The sequence below is a fragment of the Eublepharis macularius genome, chromosome 13 (assembly GCF_028583425.1).
Source record: "Eublepharis macularius isolate TG4126 chromosome 13, MPM_Emac_v1.0, whole genome shotgun sequence".
NCBI classification, from domain to species: domain Eukaryota; kingdom Metazoa; phylum Chordata; class Lepidosauria; order Squamata; family Eublepharidae; genus Eublepharis; species Eublepharis macularius.
The window spans coordinates 20,388,103-20,414,977 of record NC_072802.1 but is presented as its reverse complement, the minus strand read 5'-3'; the positions used below and the strand labels follow the sequence as shown (position 1 = coordinate 20,414,977).

The 26,875-nt window shown below is 44.7% G+C and overlaps 1 protein-coding gene across 1 annotated transcript in view; it reads right to left on the bottom strand.

Moving 5' to 3' along the window:
- The window catches only part of LOC129341262 (connector enhancer of kinase suppressor of ras 2-like), a 531,721-nt gene that overhangs the window by 143,521 nt on the left and 361,325 nt on the right, over positions 1-26,875 (bottom strand). The window contains exons 10-13 of the mRNA XM_054996377.1: positions 22,786-22,919; positions 20,994-21,205; positions 2,472-2,558; positions 1,394-1,647 (exon numbers count right to left, since the gene is read on the bottom strand). Coding sequence (XP_054852352.1) covers positions 1,394-1,647; positions 2,472-2,558; positions 20,994-21,205; positions 22,786-22,919 — 687 coding nt within the window. The remainder of the gene's footprint in view (positions 1-1,393; positions 1,648-2,471; positions 2,559-20,993; positions 21,206-22,785; positions 22,920-26,875) is intronic.

Below are 26,875 nucleotides of genomic sequence, written 5' to 3'. Positions count from 1 at the left end.
CTGCCCGCCCCCCATCTAGTTTTATGAGTTTTTTTCTGAGCCTTTGCACCTTTACTTTTATCTCCACTATTTTTCCTACTTCAAATGTAGCTATTTACCTTACTGTATTGTTGAAGGCTTTCACGGCCGGAGAACGATGGTTGTTGTGGGTTTTCCGGGCTGTATTGCCGTGGTCTTGGCATTGTAGTTCCTGACGTTTCGCCAGCAGCTGTGGCTGGCATCTTCAGAGGTGTAGCACCAAAAGACAGAGATCTCTCAGTGTCACAGGTGTCACAGTGTCACTGTGACACTGAGAGATCTCTGTCTTTTGGTGCTACACCTCTGAAGATGCCAGCCACAGCTGCTGGCGAAACGTCAGGAACTACAATGCCAAGACCACGGCAATACAGCCCGGAAAACCCACAACAACCATTATTTACCTTACTGTTTCGTTGCCTGTATGTTGCTTCATGTTTTCCCCAGTGGGGCAAGTAGCAGCTTCAGGGAAAGGAAGTCCCCTCACCTTGACCCCAATCTGAATACTCTCTTTACAGATGCTATTTACTGCTTTGGTAGATCCATTCACAAATCTTCAAGCAGCATATCCATTTTGGCCCAGAAAGCTTTAAACTGAAGTTGCCAGAGATTCAGCCTGGGACCTTCTGCATGCAAAACACTCTACCGCTCAGCTATAGCCCTTCCCCTAGATGCTCTTTCAATCTGAGTACATTAAAAGAGCATCCCTTTTATAGGGATGGCGACTTGAAGGAACGGTTCCCTTACAATTTGATACAAAGGAATGTCCGGTGTGTCTTTTAGGAATCTCGCCTTGCAACTTGCAGGAGTATCATATTCTTTTGAAGAGGTATCATGGACTTTATTAGACTAAAGAAGTTTCTCAAGAGCTTTCCACATTTGACCTGGCATTTGTAAAATACTATGATCCAACAAGCCTGCGGAGGTGTTTCACTTCCCCTGCCCCTGCTGTCATATTTGTACTCCGAGTCCTGACTAGGTAGCAAACCCAGAAATAAACACAATGGGTAGATGTGAGTTGCATCCAGTTGGATGTTCACAAGTTGTGCATGCTTGCAATAAACTGCAGGATGCAACCTTGTAGTAAGAAAGGAGGCCTATAGCATCACAAAGGCTGTCTCATTCATTGTGGCCTAAGTTTCCCTAGACTTTATCAGATGCATGACCTGTCTTCAGCATCAAATGCCGTGGGCTACACCCATGAAAGCCACTGGGGAAAAAAGAGCATTAGTCTTTGAGCAACATTCTGCCATTGTTTGTTATAACAGACTAACACAGATACTCCCGTGACATTTAACCTCAGTATTCTGGTTTTTGCTAATTTCAGTAGCTGCCGCTGAAAACAAAACAAAACATCAAGTGAACTTAAGGGACTTACGTGATAAAGTGGCACAGTGTTGCTCTCAGCTAAGGAGAAATTCAAGACCTCTTGCTGTCCAGGTTCAAGGCGTACGCTCACAGATGAGGTCAACATGGAAGGGCTAATGGGGTAATTGGGACTCCCGCTGTTCTTGCCCTTTTTTCTTGACCTGCGGCCAGTATCCCTCTTGTTATCTTTCTGAGTCAAAGGCTCTTCCTGGATCACCAAGATCTTGTCATCACTCAGATACCGCAGGAGGGAATTTTCAGAATCTGGAAGGGAGGGAGGGAAGAAAACGAAGATAACCAATCTTCACTCCAGTGCTGATAAGAACTCAAGCTTAAGCACGCTTATGAGAACAATAAAAGGAGAAATCTCAAGCAGGTTCTTCTGAATATTGCCGTATGACATTTACAAGAGATCCCATGAGTTGCAACGGTTTATTCAAGTGGGAGGCACTAGTCCTGATGTTTTGCAAAGGCATATGAGAAATGAAACACAACTACATTCAACCAAATCTTTGCTGCCTATGGATCCAGAGGGCCTATTCTCCCAAACAAACAAACAAACAGGCTCTTAAAGATAAGTAGTTCCTTGGCATACCTACTCGGAGATTGCTGGTCTGTACAGCATAACTATAAAATGCACATTACTTTGCTTCTTTCCTTGGGGACATGAGAACAACAGCTCCTTGCTTTTTGCCTACTGAATAGACCCTCCAAAACTTCAATGCATTTCAAGAAGTGCTGCATTATTTGAATTTGAATTTTGAACACTCAAAGCTGCCTTATCCTAAGTCAGGCCATTTGTCTATTGACAAATGTGCTCCAATTAGCAGATGTTCTCCAGGGCCTTTCATATCTGGTACTACCTGATTCTTCTAACTGGGGACTGAATATAAGATCTTCTGCATGCAAAGCAGATGTCCAGCCACTGAGCTAGATTTGCAACATTTTCAGATGAGCATGTTTGATAGATCCTTACATTGCCTCAGAATTTCAAGGCTTCTGCTTAAGAGATGCGTTGAGACATTTGGGAGGGAAGGAAAAAGAGTTTGGATAAACTCTTGCTTTTGTGTGCTCGCAAAAGCGCTCACCTCGGCTGCCCCTCTTGTACATATTTGGCTCTTTTGATTCTCCTATCCAGCTGTACTCTGTTGGCATAGAAACTGGTCTCAGATCACCTGGAAAAAGTGCAAAAGCAAACCAATTAAAATTTTGGAACTCATTAAAAGAAGAGTTAGTTTATGCTTGAAAGGTACAGTGCATGTTAAACTGGTAGAAAAAACAGCAATCTGGTGCTGTTAACAATTGGCGCATGCAATTTCCAGAATCTGCTGGAATTGTGGAAACCTAAAAAAAGGAAGGAGCCCAAAGTCCACATGTTCGGATCGCCCTTTCATCAGACAAATGGCTCATGATGAGAACGAGAATGTATCATCTCTGACCTACCTTTGAGGGGGTGAAAAAAACTTGCTCAAGATGGAGAGCCATCTTCCCAATCTCAAGCCAATTCCATGGAAGACATCTTCCAATTAGTAAAATGTCTTTATACCTGGGTTTCTGCTATGGCCCAGTGGGGCAAGACGGAGGTTCTACTTCCTCCTACACTGCATACGACACTGCCACCCCATTTCCCCAAGACATAAGGAATTCCATGACACAGAGCTGTGTGTTATAGTAAAAGTTTTGGTTCAACTAAAGCTTAAGAAGAAGGCTAAGGGCCAAGCTACAAGTGACGAATTACACTAGAATGGCAAGTGAACAGACTCGCATGTATTCCTCCCTGTTCACTTGCGCTCCACTTGCCATACTCCACTGGGAGGATGCCTCACTCCCAGATGGCACTTCCCACCATTGCCCGGCTGGCTAATGGGGGGCGGGATATGGTGTGAAACCAGGGGGTACTTACTGGCAGTGCAGGCCCTTCCTGACAATGTCACCAAATCTCTGGTGACATGCTGATGTCACTTCCTGTATGTCTGGAAGTGATGTTGTGACGGACTCAGCTTCAGATGCTGAGATTTCCAGTCAGCTATGATTGACATGTTTCCTCCCCCCCCGCCCCCAAATTGTGGCTAGCCTGAAATGGCAGTTGGGGATGGAATGTTGGGGAAGCTGTCAGTTGGAGTGGGAGAGTAAACAAGAGAGTGAAAGGGAGTGGGAGCCTGCCTTTGGACCAGAGAGGGCCAGCCAGAGAATCCTCTGTGAGAGGAAATAATGTTTGTGAAGCACTTTTAGTCCTAGGACTAAAGAGGGGAAGACCAGCACTAACTCCTACTTAGACTCAAGAGATCTGGGAATTATAGAGGGCCAAGGAAGTGGGTAGAGAGGAGTCTCCCCTTCAGTGCCAGGGACAGGGTTATAGCTCATAACTATAACGCCTGCCCAGTATCTAGGAAGGGTTTGTCTCAGTGGAGCACCCTTAAGGCCGATTCCAGACGGCCCTCTGCCTCCCGAAACGTTGCGCGTCGTCGCGCGGAAAAGGCGAAATATCGCGTTTTCTCACGCGAGTTTTGCGCAACAAATGTCTCAAGGGGAAAAGCATCTAAAACTCTTTGAATCCCAGACTTAGACATTATATTTTATTCATAAAACCTTTCAAATTTGCTCGGATGCTGCACGCTGATCATGTACTTCCACGCCTCCATTTTCTACTGAGAAAAGCAGAAGTAGCTGTAGGAACAGAACCATTAAGACAGAAGGAGATCTGAAAAACTGCCTACATAGGATCATCTTTTTGACCCTGTCAGTCTGCATCATCGTCGGTGCACACATAAAACTACCCTCTAGATCATGAGTCAACTCCCATCTGAAATATACAGCCGTAATAATAATAACAACAACAACAACAAAAAAACCCTTTGCAAATGCCAGCCTGGCTCTGGTTTCCTGGCCTGTTTGTTTTAGAAACTCAAGTTATTTTCTGAAACATTAGACACTGGCTGAACTTCCAGCTCCCAAAATAAACCCAAAGCTGGGAAAGGCTGAATGCAATCAAGAGGTTCTTTCCCCTTTTCTTTCCAGACCAGTAGCTCATTTCCGCAATTTTACTGTTTTGGAAAAAAGAAAATTCTCTCTCTCTCTCTCTCTCTCTCTCTCTGTGCATGAGCACACACACATCTGAAGCAACAAAGATTTCAGAGTGCAGATCTGCAGATGGATAAATGGAGCTTGCTGTTTACTGATTTGTGACACATCTTCACTGACTCTTCCGCCTGTTAAATAAGATGCTGTTAATTCAGAATGTCATCACATGCTTTGAAGAGGCCAGGTTTTCTCTCCCGCCCACAACTCTGATTACAATCTTGCTGCATATGATGAGAGCAATTAGGTTTTATTTATCTTGGTGTGTTATGACTATGAACTTTGCTATAATCAGTTAAATGCTGAAGTGGGGGAGTAATCTAAATCCCTAGACTATGTATCATTATATCGAATAGTACCACGAATGGCTTATGCAGCAAACAGGGCCACATACAGACAAAATAGGGGGTCTCTACAGTCTTAGGGGACTTCCCAGGTAAGCCAAAAATATAACTTTGTAAATTAACCAAAATATTCTACCCCCTCCACCCGCCAACTAGCTTAACAATGGATGAATATGATTCAGGAGGCATGGGGTGTTGGAGTCGCTGAGCATCGTTCGATGGGAAAAATTCAAACGCAGTTGGGGAAATGAGCCTGCTCAAGTTCATCCTGAATAGGTCTGTATGAGACCTGGAATTTCCAAAGCATTTATTTCCCTCTGTCTGTGTTTCGTTGTGGTCACCCAACTGTATAGAACTTAATGTACAAAGGTACCAAGTGCGGACACCCAAACGTGGGAATGTTATGGCAGTCACAAAAAGAACAGATGTTTATTCACTTAGGGTTGCCAGCTTTGGGTTTGGAAATTCCTGGAGATTCTGGGGGTGGAGCCTGGAAAGGGTGGGGTTTAGGGAAGGGGGGGGGCTCAGCAGAATGCCATAGAGTCTATCCTCCAAGCATCCATTTTCTCAGGGGCACTGATTTCTGTCATGTGGACATCAATTATAATTCCAGGCGATCTCCAGCCAGCACCTGGAGGATGGCAACCATAATCTCTTATGAACCTGCCCTGAAATTAAGATTTTTGGAGGTCCTTCTTCAGATGTTAGTGGTGTTGAGGTCAGGTGGGTTGCTATTGTTAACGGAGCTTCCCTGTGGGGGCATGTTGAAAAACTCCTGCCCTACAGAGTTCTATCCGGTGCTGTCATATTATTGTGGAGGCTCCAGGCCTACTCTGTCCTCCTCTTTCCTTGAATTTTATCAGCAATTCTTTCCACCTTTTTGGAATTGAAATTAAATTCTTCTGATGGAATTTATGCTCCTGTTTGATTTTTTAAAAAAAGCTTAGCAATGTTTTACTGGTATGTTTGTAAGCTGCTGCCCCTAAAATCTTCTTTTTCTAAAATAGAAAGGAAAGATATAAGTGCCACAAATTTTTTGAAAAGAATTAAATACACGCTTTTCTCTTTAAAAATACTCAATCCTTTCCTAGCTATTGCTTACTATTTATAAAGAAAAGCCATACATGTGGGCGTCCTTCACACCAACTGATGCAATACATGTTAGGAATATGCAAAACCTTCCCAATTATCCCGACAGATATTTCTGCCTCACTGAACAGTAATATGGCATGTCCAGAATGCTTATGCACAATAGAAGATATGCCATTTTCAAAAGGGCAGGTTAGTCTGGTTTGTTATTCCACATGTTACTTCACATTTTGGCATAATTATGCATCGGTCCCCCATTCCAAAGCGCAGATCTGGCTTCATTATGCTGCATTTCAAATTTAGAAGGAGTTCATCTTGTACCTTTTCTTTGTTACGCTTTTAACAGAGGTACATTTTCTTTAAAAAAATAGCAGATATATAAGCAAACTTCTTCCCTTAAATAAAAAAAAAATAGTTCAGGAATTGAAGGAAGAAGTTGTTTTATGGGACATGATTTCCCAATTCCAACGCTTAAACCTAGTGAATTCAATTCCTTTCTCTTTTAAACAATAGACACAGATATTATGCTTCTTCTCCTTTGAAACATAACATAACATCTTGTGCAACAAGTGTTTTCCTGTTGCTTTATGTGGACACTTATCTGCAGCTATGATGAATATGTGAAATTTGCCTGGGACGTATCATAGATATTGATGACACTACTAGTACATGCATATCTTATACTTTTATATCCAGGGTTTTTTTCTGGGAAAAGAGGTGGTAGAACTCAGTGCTGGAACTCAAGTGACTCAATGACGTCACTTTGGGTCAGCTGGAACAAGGGGGGAGTTTTTTAAAGTTTAAATTGCCCTAGGTGAAAATGGTCACATGGCCGGTGGCCCTGCCCCCTGATCTCCAGACAGAGGGGAGTTTAGATTGCCCTCCGTGACACTGGAGCGGCACGGAGGGCAATCTAAACTCCCCTCTGTCTGGAGATCAGGGGGTGGGGCCACCAGCCATGTATCCATTTTTAAGAGGTGCCAGAACTCCGTTCCACCATGTTCCTGCTGAAAAAAAAGCCCTGTTTATATCTCTCCAGAAGCACAAAACTTTGCATACAAAGAATCTCAGATAGTTCAGTCATATTTATCATGTTATAAACTGAATGACCTGACACAGGTACTAGAATACTGAATGAAAAGCATCTTGATGCCATCACACCTTAGTCCTGTTCACAAGTTACAGGGAATGTGTAATCCCTATGAGCTAGTTGGTTTAGCCCAGTAGAGTAGAGTCAGTTGCTAGAGCTGGGCAGCTGAAGAAGAAGCTGGTGGCTGAGGAGCTTGATAGTAATAAATGTGCTGTTATCACCTTGAATAAGAGAATCAGAACTGTTGTATGTGAACAATATGACTAAAAGTGGTGTTGCGTGTGTGTTGTGCTTGGATGGTGTTATTACTGGGATTGTATTGTTCTTGCAGAGATGTAATTCCCCAAGAAGAGGACAGAAACCTGGGTTCCAGTTGCTTCAAATTGGAAGGATTGTGGCAAAGGACTTGGTGGGATCCCTCAAGTTGAACTGTTTACCTTTTCAAAGACATGGTTGGCTGAAAGTTTCTGTATGGTTGCACTTATGAGTTTAGTTAAAGAAAAGAAAAATAGATGTATTGTACTAATTGTTAAAAGGTTTGGAAAAAAAGTTTATTTTCTTAACTTATATGTGTGTGAAAGTTTGCTTCCTAAATTAGCCCCACAGAACCCATACAAAAGAGGTTACAAATGCACATACAATTCATGTATGCGCATTTGTGGGGAGGGCAGGCTAGAAACTGAATAATAAAATAAAAAGTGTACATTTGAGTTTTTCTTTATATGAACGTTGAATGATACTCCACATTACATTCTTCACATGTACAGCTGAATGTGTGATTTAAACCTGGTACTGGTCCCTGGTTTCATTTTTAAAGTGGACACTCAGTGGCTCTCTTTTGTAAATAGATGTATACATATACAGGGAAGAGGTATGCATGTTCACTATAACATGTGAATATGGCTCTTGTCATTATGCATATGTGTCCTAATGGGGTAAGAAGGAACAAAAACTACAGCAAACAGTACATGCTCTGATTCTGAAATTAATTTCAAAATATCTCCAAGTCAATCTGGACATTCTGGAGTAGGAGACGTCAGGGCAGTCCACAACTGGGTGAGAAGGAAGAATACATTGTCAGGGCTTGTTGCTGCCGCTGCTGGGCGGGGCGCTGGCTGGGCTGGCCCTGACATCAGAGGGGCACCAGGGATGCTGCAGGACCCTGCTCTGTGGAAGGAGGGGCGGTATACATCACCCTGGCTCCCTCTCAGTCTACTCGCTGGCCTGCTCAACCTGGCCTGCTTACCCCCTGCATCCTCCATCATCTCCTCCAAGCCACCACTCCCACACTGCTCTGCTCTCACTCCATGCCATCACTCCTTACTCACACCCACCACCTCAGAGCTCTTCCCAGCCACACTTTATAGGGTTTCCTTTCTCCACCCCGCCCTCCTTCCAGGCTTGTTCCCTCTCCAGACTTGGCCCAGCTGTGCCCTCAGGTGTTTCCCTCCTATCACTAATCCCTTCTAGGCTTCCTTGCCTTCCTTGCCTTGCTGGCAGGGTGGGGTTGAGTGTGAGCCATCCCCAGCTGAGGTCTCCTTGGCCTTGCTCACAAGGAGCTGCCCCAGCCAGCTTCTGTGCTGCTGAGCTTCCCTGGCCTTGCTCGCGAGGAGATGCCTCAGCCGGCTTCTGTGCTGCTGAGCTTCCCTGGCCTTGATCGTGAGGAATTGCCCTGGCCAGCTTCTGGGCTGCCTGCTCATTGATGCTGGGCGGGGCTACCCCTCTCCTCCCCCAGAATGCCTGTGGCAGCTCCACCTGGAGGGGCTTGGCTCCTAGCAACTCCTGAGCCAGGCTGCTGTCCTCTAGCCGGGGTGTGGCTCTGGGCTGTAGTGGCTGCTTCTCCTCCTTGGCTGGTAAGGGCTCTGTTTGGGCTGCTGCTGGGTCCCTATTCCCCCTGCCTTGGCCCTTTTCCTCTGGCCTGCTTAGCCCCCTCTCTTCCCCCTGGAGGATGGGACTGGCTGGTCTCTCCCTGCTCCCTCCAGCCCTCTGAGGCTTTGGCCTTTTGCCCCTTCCCCCTGGAGTGGGCAGGTTCTGGACCTGGTTGCTGGCTGGGGTGGTAGGGCCGCTGCCTCCCGGGTGCCTGCCACTGCTCCCTCCTGGCAAGTCTGGGGGCTGGGACTCAGACCCCGGACATACATTGTGGAAAATCCATTCATCCCTTGAACAAAGATGGCAGACAGAAATCTCAAAATACACAAAGGGGCCTCCACTGGAATATTTTTCCATAGTATCAGTTCATACATTCAGTTGAAGTTACCAGCACCACGTGCACGATAATATCATCCTTGCCGAATCAGACCAAAGGTCCTTCTTATCTATTGTGTTCTACACAATGGCCATCCACAAATTCCTAAAAGGACTTCAAGTAGGTCACAAAGATGTTGGCTCGACTAACATTTGAAGAAACATTGCCTCTGAATATGGAGGTTCCATTTAGCCATCACAAGATCAGACATTCACAAAGCAAATCTAAGAAAGACAGAACTCACATGGAGGGCTGATGAAGCATAGTGGTTAGTGTGTCAGAATAGGACCTGGGATGACTAGGTTTGAATCTCCTGCGGAAGCCCACCAGCCTCTCAGCCTAACCTACTTTCACAGTGTTATTGTTGTGAGGATTAAGTGGAGGAGGGGAAAACCATTTGAAAAGTTGCTATGGTTCACGATCAGAGAGAAAAGTGGAATATAAATAAAAACAATAATAATGTCTGACCTGCAACTCTCTCCAGTAGCTCTAACACTAATGGAATTCTTCCGTATCTGAACAGACTCTCACTCGATTTACTCTTCCCTTCAAAGTTTTTCTTTCTGTTCAACAAATACCTCCTGGGAAATGATCAGATAAATAATGTGCTAAAAAAGGGAAACATCCCATCAATAAAGGACATCATCTCTGGAACACGATTTCCATGCAAAGCAATATTGCATCAATTATTTCATTTTCCCTTCCTTCTCCTTCCCTTTGATATTTTCTTCCATTGTCTTATCTATGACCCAGGAGACTGCAGGTTGTTTACAGCTCTCTCTCCTTCACTTGTCTGCTCTGAGCAACCTGTCTGCACAGCACCAGCAAGAGGTGCAATATATTAAAATGTCAACACAAGTTCATTGTTTGGCAGAACAAAAAGCATCACTCGGCACCTTCTCACTTCTGCACACAGAGGATCTGATGTTGCCCAAATCTGACAGCTAAAGCTTTCAGGATGTGTGTAGAGATTAGGGGTGCACAATTCGGGTTTCTGATTGGGGATAAATACCCAAATTGGACCCAATTTGTAAATCCCAATTTGGGATTTCCGAGTCAGGCCCCTATTTGGAAATGTCAAATCAAAGGTTCCTGAAATGATTTGGGTCACTTTGGGAAGTTTTGGGGTGCTTTCAAACCCTGTGGCCAGCTCCAGCTGACTGGCGGGTGATCCCCCCTGCTGGCCAGCTGACGTTTAAAGGGCTAAGTGGCATGGAAAGGGCTCTTTAAACTTCAGCTAGCCTACGTGGGAAATCCCCCCTGCAAGCCAGTTGAAGCGTGAGAAGCCCCCCCACTGCTTATTTCACCCAATGGGAGGGGGAAGAAGAAACCCCCTCATCCCCCTCCCATCGTGTGAAATAAGTGGTGGGGTGGGCAGTTTTGGTGTGCTCCAAATCTTCATGGAGCATGCTGCTTCGGAAATTGCTTATTTCCTATTCTTTTTCCTGCTTCAGAAATTTCGAAGCAGGAAAACCGAATCCTTCTGTCCCTGCACACGCCTAATAGGAATGCTTCTGAAACTCTCCTTACCCACAGTTCTTCTTGGATTTTGGACTTCTGAATTTGCCTGCTCTTTTGGTTTCTAAAGTGGAGTCATTCACTTAGGAATTTTCCCATGCTTCCATTTTAAAAAATCCAGAATTTTGTACTGTGCTATACATGTGCAGCTTGCTGCAGGATTTAGTATGCTCACTTGTTTTCTTTCACTGTTCTATTAATGTGCACATATACAGCAATAAAGATTCCTCTTTTTTTTTTGCAATGTTTTCCAAAGTGCATGAGTCCACGTGCACATCACTAGAACACTATACAAAAAGAATCTTGGCACAATACAGAATTCAGACTGTCCCCTGAGATGGGAATCCCCCTGGACTCCAACCTACCCCCTCCTGAGAGGAAGAGGGCTGCACAGCCCTGTCAACAAGCCCCACAACCTCAGCTTACCTGGGCCCCTGAAAAGCCCTGTCACCACAATTTGGGCCATTCAAAGCCTGTCACTGCCATGGCACCGGCCCTTTATAGCCAGCTACTAGAACAAACAGCCAATTCCAGCCTGGTGCTTTAGCTGTCTATGTCCTCCCTCTTCCCTGATATTGGTTATTCTCACAGGAAGAGTTGATGGGGCATGTGTCTTGTCATTCAAACCTCATGAAAAGCAGAGCTGAAGTCCAGGGAAGTGAACCTGGGTGCTTCCCAAGCAGTGAGTGGGTCATGCAGGGGGAGAGGAGGAGGAACAAGGTGCAGTAAACTCCGTCCCCTCTCCAGTTCTGAGGTCATCTTGCAAACCCCAAGAGGGGTACACTGTGTGACAGAGAACAGAGGTCTGGAGGGGCAGGGACCAGGCTTGCTTAGTTTTGCAATGCTGTGTGGACTTGTGATTTTCTGTTTTTTCATTGTTTATCAACATACCCATGCACAGGGTAATGTAAAAGAGGGGAAGCAGGATAACAATTAATTGTACGAAAGGAAAATGAAGCACATAATCCATTTCCAGAGCCTTGGTATTTTCCTAGATCAATCAAAATTACAGAGTGGAAGGCAGCACTAGGATAAATTCTGGAGAATTGAACAGGGAACCCACTTACGCCTACCTGAGACCCAAGACTTAAAATGAGTCCAGATTCATCTTTTTGTTTGACCCTTACACTTCTTGCAGAAATAGAACTGTCCCAGGAAGATAACAACGACAAGAACAACAATTTGTGTATATATTGCCCTTCTAGATGGATTAGTGCCACACTCAAAGTGGTAAACAAAGAGTATTGCTATTATTTCCACAATATAGCTGGGAAGCTGGAGCTGAGAGGAGTGGCTTACCTGAGGCCAACTGCTGAGCTCATGGAAGTAGTGGGAGTTGAACTAGCAGAGAGCTGATTTGCAGTCCAGCCACTTAGTGCGTACTGCAGCAGCTACAGCTACCTCAGGGCTGCCTACTTTTTAAAAATGCCTCTCTCTGTAGACCTGTGATTTTTAATTTTTATACAAAATATTGAAATAAAAAATACATAAGGACCCCATCCTGAAATTTAACACCCCCAAGAATGATGAACAGTGAATACCTTTCAACATTCATGTTCCTTATACTTCAACAAAAATATGTTAATATTTTTTAAATTCAAGAACTATTCTTAATGGTCAGAGAAACACTTAGGCATCGTTGTGTTTCCAACAGGATGCAATATCATTTTATTTTTATTTTGGGGATTTTATGCAGTCTATCGTGGGGAATCTGCTTGAGGCAGCTTATAAATTAACCCAATAAAACACAAACATTAGATGTTATAAATTAAAACTTAGCATTACAAAAACCCCAGCCTGAGAGCAAATAACCAAGAAGTTTAAAATGAATTTAACAATTTTCAGACTAAAAGCACACTATAAAGTGATTTCAAAAGATCAAGCCCTTAATTAAAAGCCCAAAGATAAACTGAAACGTTTTGGCTTGGCACCTAGAAGAAAACAACATAGGTGCTGGGGAAATCTCAAGGGAAAGAGTATTGCACAGTACCCTCAAGTCACAATCGACTTACAGTGACCCCAGCAAAGTGCTTTCAAGGCAATCAAGAAGCAGAAGTGCTTTGCTAGCGCTTTCTTCTGTAGAGTCTTCCATTGCAGTTACCCATCCAAGTAGTGACCCCCCCACCCCGCTTAGCTTCTCAGATCTGAATCATCTGATACGATCAGGCTAACCATTCTGCCTTACTTCCCAATAGTATGTGCTATCCTATTATATCAAAAATCAGATCCTGAGGGGCAGGACCAAAACATAAACATCCTGTCCAGCCTCTGAGGATTGGTATCTTTAACATAGCAGCTTGCAAGGGCAGAGATGTCAGGGTCATGTCTGCAGCACCATGAGGGAATGCAGCTACTGAACGGACATCAGAGTCCAGAATGGGTGGAGGTGATAACATCACTTGCCAGCCCTGGGTTTCATTGTCCATTCAGTAGGCGTGCACCTTCATGGGCCCTCAGTTGCCATGTCCCAAAGCTCTCCACTAATGGCCTCAGTTGCTGTGTCCCAAAGCTCTCCTCTTCCCTCTTCAGCAGCATTCAGTCTGAACAGATACGGACTCCTTGCCACATTCCACCGTGCAAGCAGCAACTGCTATCATTCTAATAACTGTTAGAAAAGGAATGGTAAGTCCAAATGAGCCATTGGTGGGATCTGATCCCAAACAAATATGATCTTGAACAAAAATTTCATTTTGATTAGAGGTAATCCAATTAGGGGCATGAATTCCCAAATCCACTCATTCATTAACTCTTCTTTACCCAGAGTGTTAACCAGGGCTTTTTTTCTGGGAAAAAAAGGTGGTGGAACTCAATGGGTTGCCCTCAGAGAAAATGGTCACATGGCCGGTGGCCCCGCCCCCTGATCTCCAGACAGAGGGGAGTTTAGATTGCCCTCCGTGCCACTCAGTGGGCAGGGCCACCGGCCATGTGACCATTTTCTAGAGGTTCCGGAACTCCGTTCCCCCACGTTCCTGCTGAAAAAAAGCCCTGGTGTTACCCTTTTAATCCTAGGTCTTGGATGGGATGGGGGGAGGGGTCTATTTCAAATAGCAAAGTTACAATTTCCTTACGCTTCCTTTGAAACTGCTGCCACTCAACTGCCGTTCAAATTCAATTTTGTGCCACAGCCATCACAATTCCTGAGTCAGACTGACAATGCATATCTGATTTGAAGGTAATGGAAAAAACAGAGGTTTTCCAATCATTAGTTGAGTCACTGTCTCTGGCAACAAAAATGAATCATGTTTAACTACATTTTCAGTTGTATATAAACCATAGGAAACTCACTCCTGAACATTTTCCAAATTCCATTTTCTGACAGCTAGTAATTTTAAAAAAAACAGACATCGGGGTGAAAGCCCCGGACTAAACACCGGTTTTAACTCATGCCACACTGATACGATGACACAATGCCAATTCGTTTGCAGAAACTACATATGATTGCTAGGATGATTCTGTTAAAAGGTTGCAATAGGTTCTACATCTCTCTCTGGTTTAAAACCATTCTTCCATAGCAGCCAACCTTGTTGTGAGATAATAGAATTTAACACTGGGAACTCCCAGTATCTCTGTTATACCATTTTAATGCAGCGTTTCTGGGATGCTTACTACCACATAGATTTTCCACATTTCCAAACAGGGAACTTTTTCTGTCTTCTTAGCAACCCCCAACATGTTACAGGGAATCCTATAGACTACTCTACAGAATGTGCTTGGTACCTGCGCAGTTCAGGTCTGTCTGGAGATACTTCTTCATTGCTCTGGGTGAGCTAAGAAGACACCCAACACTCCTGTGGGCTGTAATAATAACATTAATAATAATAACATTCGATTTATATACCGCCCTTCAGGACAACTTAATGCCCACTCAGAGTGGTTTACAAAGTATGTTATTATTATCCCCACAACAAACACCCTGTGAGGTGGGAGGGGCTGAGAGAGCTCCAAGAAGCTGTGACTAGCCTAAGGTCACCCAGCCGGCTTCAAGTGGAAGAGTGGGGAATCAAACCCGGCTCTCTAAATTAGAGTCCTGCTCTCTTAACCACTACACCAAACTGGCTTGTACAGGGCAAGACTGTGTTTTAGGGAGATACTTGCTTGCCATTAATGGTCTTTTCATTCAGGGGCCCTAGGATCTTGTGAGTGTCCAGGGGCTCCCTAGAATAGTTGGAAAACCATTGGTGGACTCAGCTATTCTTATGCACCCTTTGCCCTCCAGGTATGAGTCCATTCAGTTCCCTGGTGGTCCCTGAAGATGACGTGATAGAGGAAGATATCTCATGCTGAAGTAGATAGAATGTAGACTAGAGCGTGGATTAAAATCTACTCTATGGCAGTGGTTGTGGCAAAGAAATCTTCCTTTTCTACCAACATGGCACATTCTCAGTACTATCTAGTAATGCTGTTCTAAGTGGTAAAGGACCAGTCTGTTACATACTGGCCTCCACTGGGACTTTGTGGATTCTTTCACAACTTATTTTGACTGTATCATGGATAAAATGGATTGTACCCAATCCAACTTGGAGTTCACTTTAATGACAGAGGGCCAAGCTACACATAACGAATGACACTTGAACAGCAAGTGGATTGAGTGGAGGGCAAGTGAACAGGGAGAAATACACTTGCTGTTCAAGTGTCATTCGTCATGTGTAGCTTGGCCCAGAAATGATAAGGAATGCTCAGGAGGACACTTGGACATGTTTATAAGGATTCCTTTTAGTTTCTGCAGCCTTAGGATATTGAAACAACTGGAAGGATGGGAACCACGAGCTGTGTACTCAGCTCTTGATTATCCAGGGTAATTGGCTGGTCACTTCTGAACCAATAAATGAATTCCAGCCCCATATCATTTCTTCCATGGCCTCCCTACTACCCATCCCCACACTCACCGAGCCTCCCCCCACAGCAGTCTACTATTTCTCTTTTCCCAACTCCTGTGTATAGTTTTCTTCCCAGCCTGTTCCATGTTTAAACCAATTGTCAACAGTCCATCACTGGCAGTGTTCACCCTGAGCAGCTGCAATGGTCAAGAATATTTCACAACATTCCAGCAGCTCAGGCAATGACCCATGGTGCTTACCCAAAGTTTCCAGACACACAAACATGCTTCAGATGATACTGGAAAAGAAGCCGTTGACCTGCACTGCAAATGTAGCAACTTATCATTTCTGTAATGTGCAAAGCAACCCTAAGAATTGATGTGCTGCTTTTCAAATTCTTTTCTCTCCAGCCCAAATGCAAAAAAATGTAAACACTGGTGGAACCTGACACTGGAATAATGTAGTTGGTGTCTTAACTATAAGTCGTCATTTGCTCGGAGTTTATGAAAGCAAGCCAAATCCATTTTATTGGCTCTCGTTTCAAAAAGCTATTGCAGCTTCTCTCTGATCCTACTATTAGGGGAAAATGCCAATGATATTTTCTTGCTTGGGAAGGAGGCTGGAAACCAATAGTGTAGCAGTATTAAGCCCTACTTAAGTTCCCCTCTCCAGCATTAATCAAGTAACAGCCAGCAAAGTGCTGATTTATATTCCACGAGAAGGGAATTTGCATGTACATATGCCTCAAGTAAAACAGGAGGATACAGGTGCCAAATATATTTTTCTAGTAAGAATTATCATTTCTATCCCCTGATCTCAAGGTTTTCTCTAACGTGAGACGACAGAGAAGTCCTCACCTCTGGTTGATTGACTTATGTGGAGGGATCATATATCCTAAAGATGGAAAGGTAACACTATCCCTTCCGCTAGAGAGAAGGGGCCATGGCCCTTTCAAAGAACACCTGCTTTTCATGCAGAAGGGATTGAACCAGTAGGTCCTGGTAAAGATCCTTCCTTGCTTGAGACCAGGGCTTTTTTTCTGGGAAAAGAGGTGGTGGAACAATGTGGGTGGCCCTCAGAGAAAATGGTCACATGGCCAGTGGCCCCGCCCCCTGATCTCCAGACAGAGGGGAGTCTGGAGATCAGGGGGCGGGGTCTCCAGCCATGTGACCATTTTCAAGCGGTTCTGGAACTCTGTTCCACTGTGTTCCCGCTGAAAAAAAGCCCTGCCTGAGACCCTGGAGACCCAGTGAGAGTAGACAGTACTTAGCTAGATGGACCAATAATCCTTCTCAGCATAGAGTGGCTTCATATACTCACATGACGTGAATGGAGAAGCCCATATGGACAGAAGCTCCATGTGGACATTAGAAAGCCCACATGCACACTAAGTCCCAGGCTGGGGTACCCAAATTCACCATTGAAATGAAAGTACCCATTCGCTTACCTTGTTTTTGGATATTAGTCCACCACTGACAGGATTTCACAGGGGCAGAGGACAGGGTCATTTGTCAAATTATTGTTGTATGACCAAACCCAAATCCAGCAAAGTCCAGCATTCTGCCTCTGCCAGTGGTCAGCTAGATGCTTCCCAAAAGTTCACAAGCATGGCACGATGGTGATAGCCATCCACAGCAGTTGGCACTCATGGATATACTGCCACTGAACACCAAGGTAGCATTTAGTTGCAATGGCTAGAAGCCACTGATAGACCTATCCTCCATGAGTTCAAGTCAGCAAGAGAACTGCTGTGTCTCTGAAGCAGAAACTGCTCTTTACACTAACTATACAAGTTCTGACAAAAAACCTGCTGTGCCTTCTGGGCATCCATCACTCAGCATCTAATTTATTGTCATTTCTTTCAATGCAATGCCAAAAAAAAAAAAGATGGGGTGCAAAAGCGAATGTGCTTCCAGGCCCACACTTCTCCTTTAAAATCAATTACCAATCAACTTCAGAATGTTTCCCAGTTAAGCCACTGAAGTAAACCTATCCATGATCGTTCAAGCAGATGTCCTATTAACACCTGCAGAGGTTCACTGCCTATATCTGAAATGGATGCTATGGCCATTACGTCCCATGCCTCAGACCTTTTCTAAATGGAAAAGACTGCCATAAACAAGGTGACAATGGAAAACTACTCAAAACCCTTTTGTACACATGGTCAAAGTTGCTTGCTGATGAAGCACACAGAAACACTCAGAAACCAAAGGAGTAAAATCAGTTCCTAGAGAATGGCAATTCATGTCCCAGGTAACTGTATACAAAATCTATTTATTGCATGGGTGTTCCATGGCTGCGCTCAAATAATCAAAACCAGCGGCTTCTAGCCGTTCTAAATAGCCATATTAAGCATGCTGTTCTTGCACAAAATCTTTTAAATGCAGCCTGAATACACATTCAGTCAGGAACATTACCCCTTTCTGCTAGTGAAGTTTAAGTAGGAATAGTCTTGATAATTGAGTATCCCTATTTAAAAGAGGACTCTTCACACCTGGTCACTACATCTCAGGGCTCATTTGGAGGGGGAATGTGCCAGAATGGCATTCCGGAACATCTGAAAAGAGGTCACGTGGGTTTTGGCCCCGCCCATGTGATTCCTTTTCCTCCCAGCTGCCCGTGTCTTTAGCAGCAGGAAGTGGTGGAGGCAGCACCAGCACCACCTCCTGGATTCCCTGCTAGGAACCTGGGGCAGGCTGCCACGTGGGGGGGTGGCGGCTGGGTGGGGGGCACGTGGGGGGCAGTCACATGGGGGGCGGCTGACCACGTGGTTCATCCTCCAGGCCTGCAAGCAGTGAGGGCTCTGCAGAGGAGGGTAAGCTGCTTTGAATTCATTCTGCTGCTTTATTTTCATTTGTTACTCGTGAGTGAGTGAGTGAAAGAGTGAGTGAGTGCGTGCGTGCGTGCAAGCTGGGCTACTGGGGCTGGCTCTTCAAAGGAGGGTAAGCTGCTTTGAGTTCATTCTGCTTTATTTTCATTTGTGACTTGTGAGTGAGAGAGAGAGCAGGGCTGCTGGGGCTTGCTCTCCAGAGGAGGGTAAGCTGCTTTGAGTTCATTCTGCTTTATTTTCAGGAAATACCTGGAGATTTTTGGGGAAAGAGGCTTGAGGGGTGGGTGTTGCCTTCTGACACACTTCCGGTGATGTCAGGGGGTGTGGCATATGCTAATGAGTTATGCTAATGAGTTATACTAATGAGCTCCTGCAGTTCTTTTTCTACAAAATGACCCCTGCTTCATCTACTTGGTAGAGTTATATGCAACAATATTTTTCTGCATACCTAGGGTGTCTCCCAAGAATGCAGAAAGCTTCACTTTGTCAATGAGTGGGTTGGTAGTACATCTGTCATTTTATTCACACAGAGACTAGCTAATTTATTATTGTATACAGAGGTAACAGCAAAATAGAAGAACCAAACTAAATCCAGCAGGAATAAAATTATTTTTTAAATGGTTCAATAGTAAAATGGCAGCAGCAGTGATTCAGAGAGCAGTTGTACTCTGGAATACAACTCAAGTTTATTCAATGATGCTTACTTCCAGGAAAGTATTATTAAGATGGCACCGTAGGTCACTTGCAGTCAATCAACACAGGTGACAAAAAAGGTAAAGGTAGTCCCCTGTGCAAGCACCGAGTCATTACTGACCCATGGGGGAAGTCGCATCACGATGTTTCCTTGGCAGACTTTTTACGGGGTGGTTTGCCATTGCCTTCCCCAGTCATCCACACTTTATTTATTTATTTTATTTACTTCAAATTTGTATTCCGCCCTCCCCGCGAGTGGGCTCAGGGCGGATAACGACATATTAAAAATACAATTAAAAATTCATATTCATTAAAACCAACACATTTAAAACAGGATGGTGGACAGCCTTCACAGGGAGGGTTAAGATTTATACACCCCCTTTTCCCAGGCTGGCGGAGGCCCAGCCTCAGCCATATGCCTGGCGGAAGAACTCTGTCTTGCAGGCCCGGGGAAGAGATAGTAGGTCCTGCCGGGCCCTGATTTCAGCAGGAAACCCCCAGGAAACTGGGTACTCATTTTACCGACCTCGAAAGGATGGAAGGCTGAGTCAACCTTGAGCCAGGATTGAACTCAGGCCATGAACAGAGCTTAGGCTACAGTACTGCAGCTTACCACTCTGTGCCACGGGGCTCTTATACAAGTGACAAAACAGCAGTAGAACAGCAGTACCATCAATAATGTCTAAGCAAAGCCAAAGATCAAATGCTGGAACAAAGAAAAAAGTTTTAATCAGGTGGCCAGATGCAGGGTGGGGGATTGGGCATTCCATAACCAAGGTGCCACTACAGAGAAGGCTCTGTCCTTACTAGTGGGCACACAGAGAAGGATCTCAGATGAAAAACAGAGGAAAGTGCCCTTAGAGAAAGGCCATGGTTCAGTGGCAGAGCATCTGCTTTGCTTGCAGAAGGTCCCAGGTTCAATCCCCGGTATCTCCAGTTACGAGCATCACGTAGTAGGTGATGCAAAAGACCTGAGGCCTTGGAGAGCTGCTCCCTATCAGAGTAGACAATACTGGCCTTGACAGACCAAAGGTCTGACAGTATAAGGGAGTTTCATGTGATATATGATGAGTTGCTGTACTGCAATGATGAAAGGAAGCACTTCCACATCAGCCGGTGGCATTTCCAGGTAAACCTGAGTCCCAAATGATCATAAATATGCCTTACTTGAACCCTATCATATCATTATGTGCTGAAAAGAAACCTGGGAGCATGACAAGTTGCCCATGGAAGTGTAATAATGAGCTGTTAAAAGCACTGGACATGGCATGCATTGAAACCCATATTTCAGTCCTGTGGATTAAATACTGTCAAGCAGGGCTTTTTTTCAGCTGGAACACGGTGGAACAGAGTTCCAGAACCTCTTGAAAATGGTCACATGGCTGGTGGCCCCGCCCCCTGATCTCCAGACAGAGGGGAGTTTAGATTGCCCTCCGCGCCGCCGAGCGGCGCGGAGGGCAATCTAAACTCCCCTCTGTCTGGAGATCAGGGGGCGGGGCCACCAGCCATATGACCATTTTCTCCGAGGGCAACCCACTGAGTTCCTTCAAGGATTGTAAGTTATAATGACTAAATGGAACTACATATTTAGAGGCAATGCACCTCAGAATATCAGCAGCCAGGAAGAGCCAAATAGTGGAGGAGAATTGTTGCCTTCATGCCCTGCTTGTAAGTTTCCTGGTGGTAACCATTGGCCACAGCTGGAAACAGGATGTGAGACGAGACAGATCTTGAGTCTGATCCAACAGGTCTCGTATTATTAGGGACTGGTCCTTAGAAGCCACAGATTTTATTCTTGTTGAGTCTCAAGCCACGTTTCCAACTAAATTCCAGCGCTGAACCAGCTGTTACATCTGAGAAAGCAAGTAAGAATCACTTTGCAAGGCTGAACCCAGCAAAAGCATACCATGCGTGGGAGTCTTTTCTCTTCGCCGCACCCCTGTCGCTCTGCCTCGTTCATATTCAGAGCTCGCCGGATGGCTCTCGCCTTCAATTAACGTGTAATACTTTCCACTTTCATGCTCCAAAAAGTAGCTCGGGGACTCAGAACCTTTCATCCCGGTCTTTCCAACACCATACTTGCTGATGTCGTCACAAGACATTATTCCAATTTCGTCTCTAAGAACAGAAAAAGAAACTAGTCAAATAGGAAGTTGACAAATCAATAATGAATTTCTGCAAAGGGACCGCTGTTGGCTTCCCGATCGATGCTGAAATATTAAGAAGAAGCATACCATGGATTTTTATTGTACTACGATTACACTCTGCTCTTTCCTGAGAAGTTCATGCAGCTTGTGCGTGGCTCCCATCCAGGCAGCAGTCAGTTCTACTCCTGCTCCGCTTGAACATATGAAGCTGTCTTTTACCTAATCTAATATTGACTAGTGGCGGCTCTCCAGGGACTCAGGCAAAGAAAGGTCTTTCCCAACACCTGCTCCTTCAATTCCTTTAAGGGGAGGTGTTGCAGATTGAACTGGGGACTCTTCCACAAACAAAACATGCATTCTGGCACCACAGAGCAAGCATTAAAGATTCTGCAATACTGCACTATCAGGTGCTCCCAGACCATTCCTAGGAAAAGTGTGATGCAGGAAAATCCCAACCTGAGACCACTGGTATGGTAGATCAATTTTTTTTCAAGGCCAATGTAAGAGCTGTTGAGGCAGAAAATCCCAATTGTTTCAAACCTAAGGGTTTAAAATATAGTCCAGCACTGAATGGCTAACAATTTGGTGCACTTGCAAGACTCCCCGTTTCCCCCTTCAGATGTCTTTATGGTAGGGCCAACCTTGCATTTTACAAACACTAAGATGTCTTTTTAAAAGAGAAATGACGAAGAGGAACTGCATCTGACGAAGAGAACTGTAATTCTCAAAACTTATGCTACAATAAAGTTGGTTAGTCTTAAAGGTGCTACTGGACTCTTTTATATTTTGCTACTACAGACTAACATGGCTAACTCCTCTGGTTTTTAAAAGGGAAAAATACAATATGCAAACTGGTAGACTGATAAAACAGAGAATTTGTCATATATGTTTTCCAGACACAAGAAGGGATACAAACCAGCACATTAAATGAGTAATTCCTGTTCCCAGATAAGAACAGACATCCCCCGAAGACAAGGACTTTGTATTATGTCTAATGATTCTGCATGCATGACTGCAAAAGTGTCAGTGAAGGGGTAGTGGTTGGCCTTGGACCGCTCTATACGGATCTGCAATCTTCACTTGCATTAATGCTCATTGCCACACAAGGACAAAAGGGACCTGATCCAAAGGTGCCCTTCTGCATTTTCTGCGCAATGGAGGGCTCTTTTACACCTCGGCAGTAGAACACTGTATGAGAAAAGCAAAAATTAAATCTGTAACGTTTGTTCATTTGTGTCTGAGCTTAAACAATCTTTGCTCTATCATGTGAATCAACACCATCTTCTACAATTGGGTTGTTTTAACTCTTGTGCAAGAGCAGTAGCAGCTATATTCCTTCAGATCGTGGCCCTTTGGATCCAGTCAACTATCGATCATACTTTTTGGACACAGGTTTCTTGGAATGATTTGGATTAAAATTGAAGTCTGTGTTTAACGATGTTCTGGAGAAAGAGTGTGAGTGAAGGGCAGGGGAGGAGAGAGAGCTTGTGTTTTCTGGTCTGAACTCACAAGCTCTGCAGAACCAAGGCCATCGTCCACGGCATGGTATACCTTGGGCTGTAGAGTCCTGACATAGGGGAGAGGATGAAAACATCCTGGAGAGTCGAGCTGTCAATTTTCGAGCCCATGCCGATTGTGCTGGTGGGGGTTGTGGAGCTGTTTGTTGGACTCGTAGGAATCACGGGCTGAAGAGACAGAGAAGAAAAGAAAAAGCAACACACATGAGAACCTCAGCAGGACCCTGCTGAATCGATCAACTTGTCCAACAGTCTGTTTCTCACTGCAGCCAACCAGGAAGGTCCCCAAGCAGAGCAGGAAGGGAACAACCTGCTGTCTCTATTCAAGCACATACAGATTCAGTTTCCATTGTGACATCCATTGAAAGTCAGTTTGGTATAGTTGTTAAAAGTGGTGGGACTCTAACCTGGAGAACTGGGTTTAATTCCCCACTACTCCACTTGAAGCCAGCTGGGTGACCTTGGGTCAGTCACGGTTCTCTCAGAGCTCTCTCAGCCCCACCCACCTCACAGGGTGATTGCTGTGGGGATAATAATAACATACTTTGTAAACTGCTCTAAGTGGGTGTCCTGAAGGGCGGTATATAAATTGAATGTTGTTGTTGTTATAATTATTCTTATTATCATTACTATTAGCTGTTGATAGACATTTTCTACAGGATGTTGTCCAGCCCCTAAAGCTAGCAGTCACCTCTCCATCATGTAGCAGCGAGTTTCACATGTTAATTATGCATAGAGTGTCTCCTCAATGTACTGCCAATGGTTGATTTCAGGATATGGTAGAAAGAGAAATAGTTCTCTGTGTTTGTTTTACACACCAGGCATCATGTTATGAATCTCTAACATATTCTCCTTGGTCATATATTTTCTTACCCCCCACCCCACCCCGAATCCTTCACCTTATTTGCTTTTTCATAGGGCAGCCCTTTTCTGTGCCTTTTCTAGGTCTACAATATCCTTTTTGAGATGTGTAGCCAGAACTGAACACAATATTCTAAAGGGGGGTCACCACGGTTGTATACAAGAGCATTACAATACCGGCTGTTTTATGTTCAGTCTCTTTCCCTAATAAAGTAGCCATCTCTGTGGTCTGTTTTTGCAGCAACAAAGCAGAAATATTCATTTCCCAGCAGATATCACCAGCTTCTTGGAAGCACTCTCCTTCTGGATTGGCTGTAATGAGAATTTCTCCCAAAAGAGAGATTGGTGGAAATTTTTCTATTTAACAAACACATTTCAGGCCCAGAGTTGGTTAGAAGAAGATACCATAAAAGCATATGAATCTCCTCATTAATGACTTTCTGTGCATTTTTTAAAAAAATATAAAGTAACAGCTGTAAATGGCTGGCTTACAGCATCTGCACAGCACGAATAAGGGCCAAAGAAGGCATGACGCCGTCCTTGTGCCTACCACAAGGCTGCTGTTGCCATTTTAAAGTCATTTTAAATGCCATGAGGCCCTGATACTTTGGGCCTGAAGTGTGGCCGTCTTCTTCCCTCCTGCACCTTTCCAAGTGCTGAAACAGCTGTGAGGTGGTTTGTCACTTGACAAGATATAGGCGGCAGAGGGGGGAGGCAGGGAGGACACGCAAGAGCGCCTCAGCCTGCTCTGCTGTGGGCCTGATCAGGACTGAGCCCTTACAGCATTTTAAAATGACTTTAAAATGGCAGTAGCATCTTTGTGCCAGTCACAAGGACTCTGTCATGTCTGCTTTGGCCTAAGACTGAAGGTTGAACAACAGGCTCCTCCTATTTCTGGTGCCAAGACAGGAAATGATCACTGTTCAAAAAAACCCAGTTCTCACCTAACATTTTGTACTTGGACACGGATACTCATGGCCACAGATACCCACTCTTCTCATCATCAGGACACTATGAGCCCATAAGAGGAAGTACTTCTTCAAGAGAAGACAGCCAGTTTGGTGTAGTGGTTAAGAACAGTGGGATTGTAATCTGGAGAACTGAGTTTGGTTCCCCACGCCTCCTCTTGAAGCCAGCTGGGTGGCCTTGGGTCAGTCACACCTCACTCTGAGCTCCCGCAGCCCCGCCCACCTCACAGGGTGATTGTTCTGGAGATAACAATAACATACTTTGTAAACAGCTCTGAGTGGGTATTAAGTTGTCCTGAAGGGCAGTATATAAATTGAACGTTATTGTTGTTGTTGTTGTTATTAAAAAGGAAAAAATACTTAACAAAAATGCAATGAACCTTTGGAACTCTCTGCCACAAGATGTTTGAGGGCTCATGCCTGGTCTACACGAGCAGAAGAAAGAGGGCAGAATGGACTAAATTTCAGACTGCATGATTCAAATCAAAGCTTCCCAACATTAAACCAGCACAGTGCGCAAAGGGCTAGGCTAGGCTAAAACTTCTTTCCCTGATATGTTTTTTATTTGCTGAACCTTTTTCCACGGGGGAGCAGTAAAAAGTGACCTTCCCACACTCAAAGTCCCAATCAGTACAGCTCACCATTACCTGCCACATGATTGTACTGTATTTATAGTTATTTGTTTGATAAACACCAGGGGTCATTTCATAGAAAAAGAGCTGGAGGAACTCATTAGCATAACTCATTAGTATAACTCATTAGCATATGCCATGCCTCTTGCCATCACCGGAAGTGTGTCATTGGTATAACTGCTTTGCATGTGCCACACCCCCTGACATCACCTATTCTGGCCGTTTTGGATCCAATCCTGGCCATTCAGGGCCAAAATTGGGCCCAAAATGGCAAAAGGGGGCTGAAAAGGGGCACAAAATGGTCAGGATCGGGCTGCTGCTGAACAGGAGAGTGATCCACCACCTGTCAGAGGCCCAATCCAGGCCATTTCGGCCCCAATCCAGGCCGAAACGGGCCCAAATGGCTGCTAGTCAGGTGGGTGGGGCCACCTGACATGTGACCACTTTGGGGAACTGCCGGAACACCCTTGAAATGGGCCCTGATAAACACACAAAAAAGACCCATATAACTACCATTACAACAAGACATATAAATATAACACAAATCAGGCATTGTTATTTTGCACAGGAGAACCCAACTGGGTCTATTCCATAAAGCTCGTGGGCTTCCCAGAAGATCTGGTTGGCCACTGTAGAGAATGGGATGCCATGCCAAGGTTCTTCTTCTGCCCTTCTAAGAGAATCAGAAACAGGAGCTCAGATTTTCTTCCAAGTATTTTGAAGGGATATGCACTGAATTGTATATATGTTATCACCCTCCAGGCTTAAGGAGATGTCTGTGTATTTTATATTCATGCTGCTGTATTGAGCAAGTCTAGGAAGACTGAGTTATTGCCGGCTTCTGCTTTGCAGAGGATCACTGGTCTTATGCACACATCTGAGTTTTGCACAGACATCCCCTAGGCTGGATCGCTTGTATTTCACTGGGTTTTGCGCTCTCCCATTTACTATTCCTTTGAACCTGCATGCATATACGCTTGTACTTACTGACTAAAGATGCACTTCATACTCCTGAGGAAACAGATGCTAGTCTATGAAAGTTCAGGCTACAGTAAACCTGTCACTCTTTAAGACAGGGATCCTCAACTTTTTTGAGCCTATGGGCACCATTGGAATTCTGACACACAAGGTGGGTGCAACCACAAAATGGCTGCCAGGAGAGGCAGAGCCAGCCACAAAATGTAAGGGAATCGTGTCTAGGGAAGAGGAAATGGGGCAGGGGGGTGATCTGGTGTGCTGGCATCACACTGATGCACTGATGTCACTTCCAGTTTACTTGATGCATTTCTGGGCACGCATGGAGTGACATCAGCATGTCTCTGGTGATGTCATGATGGAAAGCCCCCACCCCCGGAAAATAAGTCTTCCCCTGGATACCAGGGGGGATCTGGCAAGTTAGCCATGTTGGAGAGCCTTGCTTTAAGGTGCTGTATGTCTCCTTTATGGTTTTTCTACTCAAGCATCTGTTCCTGAATGCAAAACACAAAGTGACTCCTTTGAGAACTGCAACTACATTAGTCATTGTCTTAACAGGGCATGGCTTAACTGCATTCAGAGGCAGGAAACTCTTTGGAATCGTTAAGTCAGTTTTACTTATTTGGGCAAGAAAGGATGGTATGGGCTTGTTGGGTTTGTCCTCTCTCTCTCTCTCTCTCTCTCTCTC